Source organism: Muntiacus reevesi, chromosome 3 (genome assembly GCF_963930625.1).
Source record: "Muntiacus reevesi chromosome 3, mMunRee1.1, whole genome shotgun sequence".
Lineage (NCBI taxonomy): Eukaryota > Metazoa > Chordata > Mammalia > Artiodactyla > Cervidae > Muntiacus > Muntiacus reevesi.
In genome coordinates, this window is record NC_089251.1 from 27378181 (window position 1) to 27394766 (window position 16586).

Consider the following 16586-nt stretch of genomic DNA (forward strand, 5'->3'; position numbering starts at 1 on the left):
ACACTGAAATTTCAACACTTCAGCAGGGATCACACCACCAATATTAGCTGGGCCAGGTGTTTAAAGAGGGGTGTGTATTGGGGGGAGGACTTCAACAGTGCAGTTAATTGAAACCAGATAAAGCTTTTGAATAATAATTTAAAAAAAAATCATACAGATGTTCACCCTCCTCCCTGGGTAACCTTTATGGACAATTTATTGCATGCACTATTTTCTAGAGTACACCCTTTATAGGAAAACACAGCCTCTTGGGTTTCTCTGGAAACTCTATAATCACAGCATGAATTATGTCTCCACAATTAGACTAGGTTAAGCTCATGTTTCATCTGCCTTTTCTCTTTTCACCACTATTCCTGCAAGGGCAGGAACACCTGAAAGCAGATTCTTCATGAGAAAGTGATAGAGCTGAGGAAGCTGCAAGAAGCTACATTAACTGAGATGCGTGGTACTACTACTTTCCCAACAGACATGTGAACACAAGCCAAAAGAGAGAGAGAAGTTCAAAACAAATGTGCTCAACAGCTATTTTCAGATATGCACAGGAAAAATTAAACATTACATGCAGAATGGATGTGGAGCAAACCAGCAAAAACTGAAAGGAAAGATCTCTAAGTGAACAAATCGAAGAACTCAGAAGTGGATCTTTTCTTTCCTATGTTTACAGAATAGTGTATTTGTCAGGGTTCCCCAGAGAAACAGACTCCAAACATTCATTATAGGGATTGGCTCACACACTCTAAAAGGCTAAGAGGTCCTACACCACATGCTACCTGCAAGCTGGAAACCAGGAAAGTGAGTTGTGTAATTCAGTCCGAGTTCAAAAACCTGAGAACCAGGGGAATAGCTGAGGCCGAAGGCTTGAGACCTGGAACTACAATGTCACAGGGCAGGAAAAGATGGCTGTTTCAACTCGAGGAGAGAGAAAGAAAGAATCTGTCCTTCCTGGAGTTTTTGCTCTATTTGTGCCCTCAACAGACTGGATGATGCCTGCCCACCATGGTCAGGGCAGATCTTTTTTACTCAGTCCAGTTCAAATGCTGATTTTCTCTGGTCCTCACAGACATACTCAGAAATGTTTTACTAACTATCTGAGTGTCCCTTAGACCAATAAGGCTGACATGTAAAACTAACCATCACAAATAATAATGCTATTATTATTTCAAACATGCAAGTATACTTTAAAAAATGATTTTAAAGCTTTTGAAACACTTGGAACAACTAATAACCAAAAATTATACTTCATCTCAGTTTGCTACATTTTATTTGACAGGACCAAGTTACTTCCTACACCAGGAAATGTATTCGGTATTTTAATTTATATATCTGCCTATATATCCACATGCTTGACAATACATCACACAAGTGAAATCCTAACTGGGGTAGTGGTGGGGTGGGCAGCCTCTGACTTGGCCCCCAGTGATCCTTGCCTTTTAATATTCATGCTTTAGTATACTCCACTCCCCTTGAGTTTGGGCTGGATTTAGTAATTTGTTTCTAACAAAGAGAATACTGTAAAAGTGGTGAGATATCATTTCTGCAATTAAGTTACGGTCTGTGACTTCCATCTTGCCAGCAGACTCTTTCTTTGGCTCTTCTCCCAGACTTGCTCTGATGGGGCAAGTTAGAGAGGCCCACATTCTAAGGAACTGAGGGTGGCCTCTACCCAACTGCCAGTGGTGAACCGAGGCCCTCTCAGTCCAACAAACTTGAAGGAGTGAACTGAGGCAGATTCTCCTCAATTCAGTGCTTCACATGAGACCATGGCCCTGGAAGACACTTTGATTACAGTCTCATGAGAGACCCTGAACCAGAGGACCCAGCCAAGTTGTGACCAGATCCACAGAAACTGGGAGAGAATAAATGTGTAGTGCTTTATAGTGTTAAGTTTTGAGCTGAGATTACTAACACAGTAGTTAACCTAATGACTGAGCCAGTGCTTCCAGTCATTTCCACTATGATAATAATAGCTAATACTTATATAAAACTTTTAAGTTCTAGGTATCATTCTTTATATGAAACAAAGTGAAAGTGAAGTCGCTCAGTCGTGTCTGACTCTTTGCTACTCCATGGACTGTAGCCTACTAGGCTCCTCCGTCCATGGGATTTTCCAGGCAAGAGTATTGGAATGGGTTGCCATTTCCTTCTCCAGGGGATCTTCCTGACCCAGGGATCTAACCCAGGTCTCCTGCATTGTAGGCAGACGCTTTTACCGTCTGAACCACCATTCTTTATATAATTTCTCACAAAAGTCCTTTGAAGAACATATTACTACCCCCCTTTTACAGATGAGGAAACAAAGGTGCAGGGAGACTCAGTAACTTGCCCAAGGTCACACAAGCAAAGTATGACAGCAACTGTCTGAACCTAGGTGTCTTGTTTCCAGAGCAAGGAGTCGTAGCAATCGTGCAAAGAGAACTGCTAAGGGCTCGGACTGGATATTATGAAAACAGTAACCTCATAACATGGTACCAGAGGAGCTTCAGAGGCATAACAGAGATTAGAAGCCATGCTAAATGCTAAAAACAAAAGGGAAGCCTGCTTTCTGACTGAAATGCCTTATCTGGGGGGGGTGGGGGGAGGAATAGAATAGAAGCAATAATACAGTGAATGGAATGTGATCTAGAATTGACTGAATTCACACTTAAAATGAAATATATACTTTCTTATACCCAATTCGAGAAATTAACAGCCCCCATTTGTATGAATGTGGTGTGGTGTATGAAACACCACAACCCAAGAGGCTACAGTTGTACTTTTCCCAATGGCAATTATAAGTAAGAAGTTAAGTGTGTTAAGCCAGTGGGAAAAGGAGCAAATTTCTAGTGAGCTCTGAGACTAAAGGAGATCAGTCCTGGGTGTTCATTGGAAGGATTGATGTTGAAGCTGAAACTCCAATACTTTGGCCACCTGATGCAAAGAGCTGACTCATTTGAAAAGACCCTGATGCTGGGAAAGATTGAGGGCAGGAGAAGAAGGGGATGACAGGGCATGAGATGGTTGGATGGCATCACCGACTAAATGGACATGGGTTTGGGTGGACTCCGGGAGTTGGTGATGGACAGGGAGGCCTGGCATGCTACGATTCATGGGATCGCAAAGAGTTGGACATGACTGAGCGACTGAAACTGAGATGCCACTGAGGATGTTTTATCACATGGAGTGAAAATCTCCCAGGCTAGGGAGATTCCAGGAAAGAATCACTTCCTGTCTTGCCTTCAGATTACCAGGTTAAGTAGCACTCCTTCATGCTTCCACACACTCTCTATTCACATAAGACAGTAGGTACCATACCTATGGGTTAGTCTGGGTTTTCCATTAGGCTTCAGGTTCTGAAGCTTCACAGACTGGCCTCACAGACTATTTTATTCATTGGGATGTCGTCAAAACACAGCATGAGGCCTGTTTCATGGCAAGTGCTAAATATAAATATGTAAGTTTGTTGAATGAGGAAATAATTTATGTTGTGAATTGCATTTAATGCATCATTTCAATGGTATATGTCAGTAAAGGTATGAGATTTTGTTTTGTTTTGAAGTGTTGTATAGTTCGCTAGCTTTCCTGGCACTTTAAACAGGTAAAATTTAAGTTTATGTTAGGTCGCTACATGACTTAGTGACTAAACAAGAGCAAAAATGAATATTTATACAGTTCTCTTCTTAGACAAGATTCTTGCCTCAGTCTTAGTTGGTGACTGCTTTTAAATATTCCTTAATGAATGACAGCAAGTTAGATGTAACTTAAAAACTCCAGATCACCCTAGATTAAAAGGCATTTGCTCAAGTAAAATATTATAAATTAACTATCTGCTGTTGTTGTTCAGTCGTTCAGTCGTGTCCGACTCTTTGCAACCCCATGGGCTACAGCACACCAGGCTTCCCTGTCCTTCACTATTTCCTAGAATTTACTGAAACTCATGTCCACTGAGTCAGTGATCCCATCTCAACCATCTCATCCTTATCCAACTCATCTCATCCTCACCCCCTTTTCCTCCTGCCCTCAATCTTTCCCAACATCAGCGTCTTTTCCAAAGAGTCGGCTCTTTGCATCAGGTTGTCAAAGTATTGAGCTTCAGCTTCAGTCTTTTCAATGAATATTCAGGTCGATTTACTTTAGGACTGACTGATTTGATCTCTTTGCAGTCCATGGGTCTCTCAAGTCCCTCAGCACCACAATTTGAAACCATCAATACTTCGGCATTCAGCCTTCTTTATGGTCCAACTCACATTTGCACATGACTACTGGAAAAACCATAGCTTTGACTATATGAACCTTTATCAGCGAAGTTATGGCTCTGCCTTTTGATATGCTGTCTAGGTCTGTCATAGTTTACCTTCCAAGGAGCAAGTGTCTTTTAATTTCATGGCTGCAGTCACCATCTTCAGCGATTCTGGAGCCCAAGGAAATAAAATCTGTCAGTTTCCACTTTTCCCCCTTCTACTTGCCACAGAGTGATGGGACCAGATGCCATGATCTTATTTTTTTGAATTTACTATGCTTTAATTTTTTAAAACACAGGCATTTATTCAGAAAATTCCAATCTCCTTCAGCATTATTTTTGAAACACTGTGGGAAAGGTATGAATATACTTTCAACACAGGCTCACAGTACTACAGAGATAGGGTAAAGGTAGCCACCAAGGATCCCTCTCCATGTTCTACTTATCGATTAAAGAAGAGACAAAAGAGCAAAGGACATCTGAGAGGACTTGTGCAAGTGCACAATCAAGTACCGACAGTCACCTCTGGAGGCATACTTACTGGGAGCTCGGGTGCGTGCTTCAGAATCTCAAGGGAAAAATAGGAGCCTATGGAATGGCCAATGATCACAAGCTTCATTTCCTTTGGCACTTGAGTTCTCAGGAAAGCTAATTTGTGTTCTACTTGACCACGGAGTCCATAGATGTCCTTAACTTCTTCAGCATTTGGATCTGAAAGGAAATATATAAGTACTTTTCATTCAGTAAGTAAAAGCAATCATTTCACCAGGGGAAATATCTTAACAAAAAAGAAAAAACAGTAACAATAGTAATAGCTATCATTTATTAAAAGCCTACCATGTGCAAGCCACAATGTTGGTGTTTCACTTAAATTATACCTATCAATCTTCACAACAACCCTGGAAAGGAATATTCTTATCTTCATTTTATATAAGAAAATACCAAGGCTCAGATGTTAGGAAATAGATTGGCAGTTACATAGCTATGAAATGGGACCAGTGAGATTCAAACCCAGGTCTCTGTCCTTGAAGCCCATGACTCTCAATTATTCCCTGAACTACTGCAGTTTCAGTTCAGTTCAATTCAGTAGCTCAGTTCAGTTCAGTTCAGTTCAGTCACTCAGTCATGTCCGACTCTTTGCGACCCCATGAATCGCAGCTCGCTAGGCCTCCCTGTCCATCACCAACTCCTGGAATTTACTCAAACCCACGTCCATCGAGTCGGTGATGCCATCCAGCCATCTGATCCTCTGTCGTCCCCTTCTCCTCCTGCCCCCAATCTGTCCCAGCATCAGGGTCTTTTCCAATGAGTCAACTCTTCGCATAAGGTGGCCAAAGTACTGGAGTTTTAGCTTCAGCATCAGTCTTTCCAATGAACACCCAGGACTGATCTCCTTCATGTCCAACTCTTTGCGACCCCATGAATCGCAGCACGCCAGGCCTCCCTGTCCATCACCAACTCCTGGAGTTTACTCAAACTCATGTCCATCGAGTCGGTGATGCCATCCAACAATCTCATCCTCTGTCATCCCCTTCTCCTCCTGCCCCCAATCCCTCCCAGCATCAATGTCTTTTTCAATGAGTCAACTCTTCGCATCAGGTGGTCAAAGTATTGGAGTTTCAGCTTCAGCATCAGTCGTTTCAGTGAATATTTAGGACTGATTTCCCTTAAGATGGACTGGTTGGATCTCTTTGCAGTCCAAGGGCCTCTCAAGAGTCTTCTCCAACACCACAGTTCAAAAGCATCAGTTCTTTGGTGCTCAACTTTCTTTATAGTCCAACTCTCACATCCACACATGACTACTGGAAAAACCATAGCTTTGACTAGACAGACCTTTGTTGGCAAAGTAATGTTTCTGCTTTTTAATATGCTATCTAGGTTGGTCATAACTTTCCTTTCAAGGAATAAGCGTCTTTTAATTTCATGGCTGCAATCACCATCTGCAGTAATTTTGGAGTCCAAAAAAATAAAGTTGACACTGTTTCCACTGTTTCCCCATCTATTTCCCATGAAGTGATGGGACCAGATACTGTAGTTTAGATCAATGGTTTTCAAATTTTAGCATGCATCAGGATCCTCTGGAAGACTTGTTAAAACACAGATTGCTAGGCCCCATCACCAGAGTCTCTGATTCAGTGGGTCTGGGCTGGAGCCTGAAAATTTGCATTTCTACATTTCCAGAAAATGCTGATACTGCTGGTCCCAGGACCACACATTGAAAACCACTGGTTAGGCTCAGTTATATGACTATCAGACAGCCAAGAAAATCCATGACACTGCTTTCAGATAATCTTTGCTTGTTTAGAGAAATCAAGACTGAAACATTTAAGTAAAAATGTTTCAAACTGTTTCTTTTAACCAGCATAGTCCTGACCCAAAACATTCTTTCTTCCTTTCACAAGGAAGAGCTGTCTTCTAGATTCTTCAAGATCTCACCAAAATTTTATCTAGCTAATTTTTAGGAAAAGTGAATGAGTCTTCCTTTGTGTTTAACTCATATCCCATTCTTATTTAGCATTTTATTATACTTGTATAACTGTCTTTTCATTTCCTCCTTTAGACTGTGAGCTCCTTGAAGGCAAGGTCCATCTTTCATTTCTGTGTCCTCTGTGAATAGCACCCAGTAAATACCATTGTTGAATGAAAATATGAACTGACTAGACAATCTCAGAGCATGCTGCCAGCTCTGATACTCTATGAGCAGAGAAAACTTCAATAGGTTTTCCCTATGAACATGTAATTGAGGGCAGGAGGAGAAGGGGGCGACAGAGGATGAGATGGTTGGGTGGCATCAGCGACTCAATGGACATGAGTTTGGGTAAACTCCGGGAGTTGGTAATGGACAGGGAGGCCTGGCGTGCTGCAGTCTATGGAGTCACAAAGAGTTGGACACGACTGAGCGACTGAACTGAACTGAACTGAATGAACATGTATCGGGGTTTTAACCTCAATGACAGGGTGTAGTATATTTCAAAATTTCACAGGGTAGTCAATTGCTTTCTAAAATTTGAATAATTGGAATCCTAAAGTTCTTGCCTTCATGATTCCTATAAGGTACTGATGCAAACTCTAATAAAAGTATCTAAAGCTCACTTTGAAGAACTGCTCTTCAGTTTCATCTGTACACGCTGGTTTTTCTTCCTGCAGTGTTCAGTGCCCTCTGAATCTAGTTAACTCCTTTTTATCTTTCAAACTCAACCAGTGTTGCCTCCTCTGGGAAACCTTTTTATGATTCAGTCGATGAGGAGTAAAGTAGCCTTCTCTCTTTCAGTTTCCGCAACATCCATGTCTGTCTCACCACATGATTCCTAATTTACTACTGCTGTAGTATTCATGTCTTGCTTATCTTTTTCTCCAATGCCCGGCATACAGTAACTGAAAAGCCTTTTGCTGAATCAGGGAGGCTTAGTTCCCTATTTCAGCGGTACTACGGAAACAGGCGATTTCCCCGGTAACCCATGTTCTGCTCTGATCCTTCTTTCCAGGTCAGTCTAGAATTCTTCTCCATTTAACAAGGAAGTTCAACATAAAACAGAATTGGGAAAAGACAGAATTTGATTTTCATAGGGCCTCTGATGTCTCCAAATTCAAATTTTGATTTAGTTAATATTCTATTTGAGTTCTTTATACTCACTATGCTCATAAATTTTCTCTGATCACTCTACCCAGGAGTGATCACATTGTTCTGATACCCCTAAACAAACACCTACATGTGCAACCCAAGTTCTTTATTTTTCAAAATAGACAACTTTTGAAAATGTTGACGTCATCCTTTCATTGTGACAGTATGGTACAGTACAAAGATCAGGAGCACCGGAGACAAGATAAATCTGGTTCTAAATTCCAGCTAAGCCCCTCACTAAGTGACTCATGCAAATCCTTCAACCTCTGGCTGAAGTCTCTTTACATATAAACAGGAGATAGCAGTTTTAGCCTCTGAAGAATGTTGCTTGCATAACACTTTAAAGCACAGAGGAAGGGTCTGGCATAAACTATTTCAGAAATGAAACTTACGATTGCTATCATTCCAATTCCTGTCGTTTAAGGACTCCCTCAAATAGACACCAAAAACATTTACATGGTTAGAGCAAAGAGAAAGAAAATGAGCTAAATACAATAAACATTAAAAAACGTCATTGATCCTAGAAATAAGACCCTATAACATATTTAAAGATGCTGCTGCTGCTAAGTTGCTTCAGTTGTGTCCAACTCTGTGTGATCCCAGAGATGGCAGCCCACCAGGCTCCCCCTTCCCTGGGATTCTCCAGGCAAAAACACTGGAGTGGGTTGCCATTTCCTTCTCCAATGCATGAAAGTGAAAAGTGAAAGTGAAGTCGCTCAGTCATGTCTGACTCTTAGCGACCCCATGGACTACAGCCTATTAGGCCCTCCATCCATGGAATTTTCCAGGCAAGAGTACTGAAGTGGGTTGCCATTGCCTTCTCTGTATTTAAGGATGATTATAATTCAACTCATTACTGAAATGAATATTTCAGAGGTAAGTCTGTCTTTAACTCTGGGAATTGCTCAGTAGATTGCCAAGATAAACACACGACTTAGTGTTTTCTGAAGTAATGAGACTAACGGGGAAAGTACTTTGTATAAATAAACAATCAATAATAAAAAATTTCAAAGTGCTCTCTGGATATTACTTTACTAGCAAAAACTAAAAGCTAAAAGAATATTTATATACTTGACTGTATACTTTCTCTCCTATTATTAATATACTCTGAAAAAATTCCAGGAATCATTAGCTTACTCTCCATAAAACATTGCAAAAAAATCATATTCAATTGTATCAAAATCAGAATAACATGGAAATGATTTATAGCATTCTTATTATAGGGAAAATGTACTCCAAGTTATAGTCAACTAAGTATATTTGGAACGAACTGTTTCTAAATTAAAGACTGCCTGAATTAATAGATGGGATCACTCACCTAGAGCCAGACATCCTGGAATGCAAAGTCAAGCAGGCTTTAGGAAGCATCACTATAAACAAAGCAACTGGAGGTGATGGAATTCCAGTTGAACTATTTCAAATCTTAAAAGATGATGCTGTGAAAGTGCTGCATTCAATATGTCAGCAAATTTGGAAAACTCAGCAGTGGCCACAGAACTGGGAAATGTCAGTTTTCATTCCAATCCCAAAGAAAGGCAATGCCAAAGAATGCTCAAACTACCGCACAACTGCACTGATCTCATACGCTAGCAAACTAATGCTCAAAATTCTCTAAGGCAGGCTTCAACAGTACGTGAACCATGAACTTCCAGATATTCAAGCTGGGTTTGGAAAAGGCAGAGGAACCAGAGAGCAAATTGCCAACATCTGCTGGATCATCGAAAAAGCAAGACAGTTCCAGAAAAGCATCTATTTCTGCTTTATTGACTATGCTAAAGCTTTTGACTGTGTGGATCACAACAAACTGTGGACAATTTTGAAAGAGATGGGAATACCAGACCACCTGACCTACCGCCTGAGAAATCTGTATGCAGGTTAGGAAGCAACAGTTTGAACTGGACATGGAAAAACAGACTGGTTCCAAATAGGAAAAGGAGTACATCAAGGCTGTATATTGTCACCCTGCTTATTTAACTTATAAGCAGAGTACATAATGAGAAATGCTGGGCTGGAAGAAGCACAAGCTGGAATCATGGTTGCCAGGAGAAATATCAATAACCTCAGACATGCAGATGACACCACCCTTATGGCAGAAAGTGAAGAACTAAAGAGCCTCTTGATGAAAGTGAAAGAGGAGAGTGAAAAAGTTGGCTTAAAACTCAACATTCAGAAAACTAACATCATGGCATCTAGTCCCATCACTTCATGGCAAACAGATGGGGAAACCATGGAAACAGTGACAGACTATTTTTGGGGGCTCCAGAATCACTACAAATGGTGACTGCAGCCATGATATTAAAAGATGCTTTACTCCTTGGAAGAAAAGCTATGACCAACCTAGACAGCATATTAAAATGCAGAGACATTACTTTGCCAACAAAGGTCTGTCTAGTCAAAGCTATGGTTTTTCCAGTAGTCATGTGTGGATGTGAGAGTTGGACTATAAAGAAAGCTGAGCACCAAGGAACTGATGCTTTTGAACTGTGGTGTTGGAGAAGACTCCTGAGAGGCCCTTGGACTGCAAGGAGATCCAACCAGTCCATCTTAAGGGAAATCAGTCCTAAATATTCATTGAAACGACTGACGCTGAAGCTGAAACTCCAATACTTTGGCCACCTGATGCAAAAAAGTGACTCATTGGGAAAGACCCTGATGATGGGAAAGATTGAAGGCGGGAGGAGAAGGGGACGACTGAGGATGAGATGGTTGGATGGCATCACCAACTCAATGGGCATGAGTTTGAGTAAACTCCAGGAGTTGGTGATGGACAGAGAGGCCTGGTGTGCTGCAGTCCATGGGGTCGCAAAGAGTTGGACATGACTGAGCGACTGAACTGAACTGAATCCAATTCACCAATTCTTTATCAATATATGGCCCTGAATAGGATATTGACAACTCCCTTTTAGAATCTGAGCCTGTTTCTTAGACCCATGTCAATGAAATCCAACTCATAGCTCATTTACTGATTATAGAGTTTATTTCAAAAGGTATGTATAATCTGTTCTTTGAGGAATTAAGTAACATCAATACTTCATGTTTACTTTTCATCTATTTGTTAAAACTGACCGATCCAGTTATTAAAATTCTGTCCATTTTGGATCAAAATACTATGCATCCTGTATATCTTCAGGTACACTGGTAACTATTATTTTGTTTCATTTCACATGAACTAACTTGACTATTATGACAGAAAACAGTGACTAACTGGCCCATGAAAATACTGAAAACACAGATGTAAATACAATACATTCCCTTTTTTTCAAATCTAATAAGAGGAAACAGAAGTAGATAAAAATACTATTACAAAATACTGAAGTAAGTATAGCTCAATCATTTCCTTAAGAAAATAGAGTTTTATTGGATCACAATAGGAAAGTAACACCCCCCTGAATTCATAAAATTTACTGTGCTTTTTTCCACGTAAACCAAGAGAGATACCTGGAAAATACATTTATTACATTCATACTACTATAACTGTAATTTTAACTACACATTTGAACACTATCACAATGGTCTAAATTTAACAACACATATTTTAACAACACATCCACATACACATTTATCTTGATATGCACTGAATCTAAATGCCTAAGTTTTACTATATATTGTCACACAAACAGTATTTACAAGTCACCAATGACCACAGAACTAACAAGACCAAAGATTAGTGCTACACGAGCCTGCTGCTAGGACTGAGCCTGCAGACCTAAACTCTCTAAATCTTACACCAGCATTTTCTCTACTAGTGAAATCTCCTATCCTGCCCCCATCATTACTCCAAATCTATACCTTAGTAATAACTTTAATTAAACAGTTTACACATGGAGATTAAGGGCTAAAAACAGCACTTCATATTTTAAAGAATACTTTAAGCAAGATGAATGTACAGCTTGCTCTCTAGATCAAGCTTTAAAAAACACACAAAACAATATCATGTGTTGCTTATTAGCATTATCTATACATAACTAAAAAGAGAAATGAAATTTACTCTAAATTCATGATAGCATAACACAAAGGCATAAAAGTGTGAGGTATAATTTTGGACACTGTGATGAGTTCTGTGCCTATTTGTGGTTATGGGAAAGGTAGAACGTATAAGGTTAGAAAGGAAGGTTGAGACTAGATCAAGTAGGACCCTGGACATCACCCAGGAGTCTGGACTCCACTGCATAAGCAGTGAGAAGATACCCAGGGATCTCAGAGGGAAGGACAACAATTCCATCTGTTATAGGACCTCAGCTACAAAGCATGGCTCCCTGCTCCTGTCTGCTGCTTTCTTCTGTCTTCATAAGAATCTAATAATTTGCTTGATTCTCAACATTTCTTCTTGCTCTATCTTTTGGTTTTCTGCTTCTTTCTACCACTGACTCACTTGTTTATTTCTTGTGAGTCCTGAGACTTGACTGACTGTCCTTGCCTTGAGAGCATGTAGTTGTTCCCTGTAACCTCCATGTTCCTCTGCCAATCAGTCCTGGCAAGAGAAAGTCCTACTGGTTTTTCTGTTTCTTTCAGTTTTGGGTACTGGAATGGGAGTGGTTTAATGATTCTCTGGATAAACATCACCCTAATTCATCATTAGTTGAAAGACTGTGCAATTTTTTTAGTTCATGTTTTATCAGGTGAAACTAAACCCCGATTTCTAGCTTTTATGTTACACGTTTTGAACAAATGACTTAAAATAGTTGATAATGAATCTGCCATCAAGTAAGTTGACTCCATACTAAATCAAAGCCAGAAAGAGTTTATACTCTTAATTCCTCAAATTTTCTTTTCACACTTTTTTCCCCCTTGAATCACCTCCTTCTGACATTGGTGAACATCTGTTCTCCCAATTACACTCAATTTATGACTGTGATAATGTGGCGCAACTAGAATATTATTTCCAACTGTTCATAATTTTAACATGTGCTAATATGAGGCAAAACATACTTTTAACATTTGATGTGTGGTCAAAGCTTATGTCTTTTCTCTCAGCGGTTATGTATTTTTCACAACATATTTTGCATGTCAGAAAACCTGTACCTTAGAACAATAATCTTGGATGATGAATAATATATCTGTCCTACCTATCCAAATCAATTGACTGTAGTGTGCATTTACAAACACAGCCTCCAGTATGTAAAACAGATGAAAGCACAGCTGCTTTGGTTGAATGGGGGGGGGGGGTTGGGGGCGACTGGTGAAGCTTAGACCCCCATCTGCTCCTTATAGAACTTATGGGTTACTCACAACACGGGTGGAAAGTCACTAAAAGGTGGCATTCTCGTTTCTTCGTATACCTCTGTAGCACCACACACAATAATCTAGTAGGCTGATGATAAATCCTTGAGGTTGGATGAATTTGCCCTTTCACCCTCCTCTAGAAACCAGTTTCTTTTTGCCCTGTGGTGGCCCTGTGGGCTAATGCCTCTAGATGGCACTGTTCTCATTAGTAGCAAAGGACCCAGGCTCTAATTACTAAGTCATTAACTCCAAGAACACACAAGCAGCATAAGCTAAGCAATAAGTATACTCAAAATAAAGTTGTAAATAATCAGATGTCATTTAAAATAAAGAATTAAAGACATTTCCTGGAAATTCAAACATAACAACAGATACTTTCTACTGGTTTTCCCCACCAGGAGATCTTTATTGGTGAAGATCTGTGGCAGGACTTCTGAAAATGTGGTACCAGGATAGACAGTACTTAGGAGTTTGTTAGAAATGAGGAAGATTCTCAGGTCCCACCACACATATACTGAATCAACAGCTCCGGAGGTGGCACCCAATAATTTGTGTTCCAATAAAACCTCCAAGTGATTCTGACAACTGCCAAAAATTGAGAACCACTGATGGAGGGTTACTCTTTGAGTCTATTTTCAGCTTTCAAAGTTGCTACTCACATTCTGTTCAACGTTTTTGTCTTCAAGTATGACTTAAGGGCTTACTGTGATAGCTGAGCTGGGTACTCTTCTCAATATGTAATTCAATATGGAGTTTCTATTATGATGGTATTTCTCATTGAGGTCAGAACGTAGGAATATAACACACTAGCTAATCATCACTAAGTTTCAACACCACAAAAGAAGAGTACTATGAGGTATTTTCACTACTTCCTATCTCCTCCTATCCGTGGTTATCTCTTCTCGTTCCAGACTTAAGAGAACAGGCCAGCTGGCAGCTTTTTGAGATTTAGTATGTAAAGCAAGCCTGTTTCCTAAGAATTCTTTTAACACCTCTGTGTTGCAACACAACACAAAGATAGCCAAAGCACATTCTAAGCAGACATATAAATTTCCTGACAGGAAAAACTGCTGTAATAAACCCCCAACTTTCTTTGACTATATATGAAGAAATAACTTAGAACAATGAAATCTATCTTTTAAACTATTTCAAGGTAAAGCAAGTGTATACCACACATTTGATTCATTTTCAGTAACACTTAAAGGTGATAGTTGTGGAAATAGATATTTTTAATCAAGGCAATGAAATCTATATATTCAATTTCACTTCACAAAATCTCTCATTGCTAGGTAATCCATAGTTACTTGCCTTTCAAAGCATACCCTAGTACTTAAGCAAAGTGTAAAAGGCTCGCAAGTAAATTGCATTCACAGAAAAATATATACACACATACACGTAAAAAGAGAAAGACACTATGAAAAAAGCATTTTGGGGGATTTAGGCAAGCATTTGCCAAGTTGCATAATCTCATCAATACTCCATTTACCCAGTCCTCCTTCCAAGTCACAGCAGGAAAAGGATGGCAGACCAGGATACAATCTGTGACCACGGGAGGGCTATTCACTGTACCAGCCACCTGGGATGAGCTACCTACCACAGGACTAAAGCACTAACCTCGGGATCAGAAGTGCTGGCTTCCTGTCTGGATTCTACCATTCACCAACAAAAGGTCATTTAGCCCTGTCAGGCCTTACTTTCCTTCCTTGAAAAATAAGGGTTTAAGATGGAATTTAATGAAGATACTTTTAGCTTTAGGGGCTTCCCACATGGTGCAATGGTAAAGAATCTGCCTGCCAGTGCGGGAGACTCAAGAGATGTGGATTTGACCCCTGGATCAGGAAGATCCTCCAGAGGTATAAATGACAACCCACTCCGCCTAGAAAATTCCACGAACAGAGGAGCCTCTAGGGTTATAGTCCATGGGGTCGCAGAGTCCACATGCCTGAGCGACTGAGTATGAGCACCCACTTTCAGCTTTAAGACTCTGTAATTCTTTTTCTTTCTTTAAACTCTTTTTTTAAGAGTGAAAGTTTCCAAACATGCACAAGTCCAGATAATAGTATAATAGATCTCTATGTATTCATGGTCCAGCTTCAACAATTATTTTTTTTCTTTCTAGCTTTACTGAAGTATGACTGACAAAATTTGCATATAGTTAGGTTGTACAACTTTACTATTTTTAAAAGTGTACAAGGTGATGACTTAATATGCATATAGACTGTGAAATGATCACAACCAGACCAAGTAATACATCCATCATCTCGCACAGTGAGTATACGTGCCTGCCATTAAGTTTTTGACTGATGAGACATCCACTTTGAATAAACATATTGCTAGCTGCAGTGACCCAGCTACTAGCAAAACAACCAGGCAAGAACTATCACCTCTACCCACGAAGCCTTGCATAACCTAGATAACTGCTTGAGTGACCTTTTCTCCACATACTCCAACACTTGTTAACTTTAGTCTTTCTGAAAAATGACATCCTAACAGGTGTGATGTGATATATCATTGTGGCCTTGGTTTGCATCTCCCTGATGATTGATGATGTTGAGCATTTTTCATAAACCTGTTGGCTATCTGTATGTCTTCCCTGGGAAAATTTGCCCATTTTAAAAACAAAGCTATCAGTGCTTTTGCTATTGAGTTGTATTAGTTTCTTATATACTGTAGAAATTATCTCCTTACCAGATATATCGTTTGCAAGTATTTTCTTCCATTTTACAGGTGCCTTTCCATTTGGTTGACTCTTCCCTGTGCTGTACAGAAGCTTTTCACTTTGATACGTCCCAAATGTTTACTTTTGCCTTTGTTACTGATGTTTTTGGAGTCATAATCAAAAAAATTACTGCCAGGACCAACGTCAAGGAGTTTTTCTCCTATGTTTTCTTACAGGAGTTTAATGGTTTCAGGTCTTAAACTTAATCCATTTGAGTTCATTTTTGTGTATGGTATAAGATATGTGATCTCTTTCATTCTTTTGCATGTGGATATCCCATTTTCCCAATACCATTTATTGAAGATACCATCCTTTTCCCATTGTGTGTTCCTGTTGACCCTGTCAAAGACTCAGTTCAGTTGCTCAGTCGTGTCTGACTCTTTGTGACCCCATGAATCGCAGCATGCCAGGCCCCCCTGTCCATCACCAACTCCCGGAGTTTACCCAAACTCATGTCAAAGATTAGTTGAGCCTTTATTCATGGTTTTTTTCCTGGGCTCTCTGTTCGGATCCACTGGTCTGTTCTTATGACACCGCCACACTGTTTTGATCACTAGCTTTGTAATATAGCTTAAAATCAGGAAGTGTGATACTTTAACTTTGAACCTGAACTTCAATTCTCTTCCTCCAGATTATTTTGCCTATTTGGTATCTTTTGTGGCTCCATACAAATTTTAGGATTTTTTCTGTTCCTATGAAAAAAATGAAATTAGAATTTTTGAAGGAATTTATAGAGGGACTGAACTTAATCTATGAATTTATCATTCTAAACAGAACATGATTAGGGAAAAAAAAAATACAAAGTA

The 16586-nt window shown here is 39.7% G+C and overlaps 1 protein-coding gene across 3 annotated transcripts in view; it reads right to left on the reverse strand.

The window, feature by feature from the left end:
* The window catches only part of LDAH (lipid droplet associated hydrolase), a 92537-nt gene that overhangs the window by 55194 nt on the left and 20757 nt on the right, over positions 1–16586 (reverse strand). For all 3 annotated transcript variants that reach the window (XM_065928631.1, XM_065928629.1, XM_065928630.1), the window contains one exon: positions 4758–4927. In XM_065928631.1, the coding sequence (XP_065784703.1) occupies positions 4758–4835 (78 nt within the window). In that variant the 5' untranslated portion in view covers positions 4836–4927. The remainder of the gene's footprint in view (positions 1–4757; positions 4928–16586) is intronic.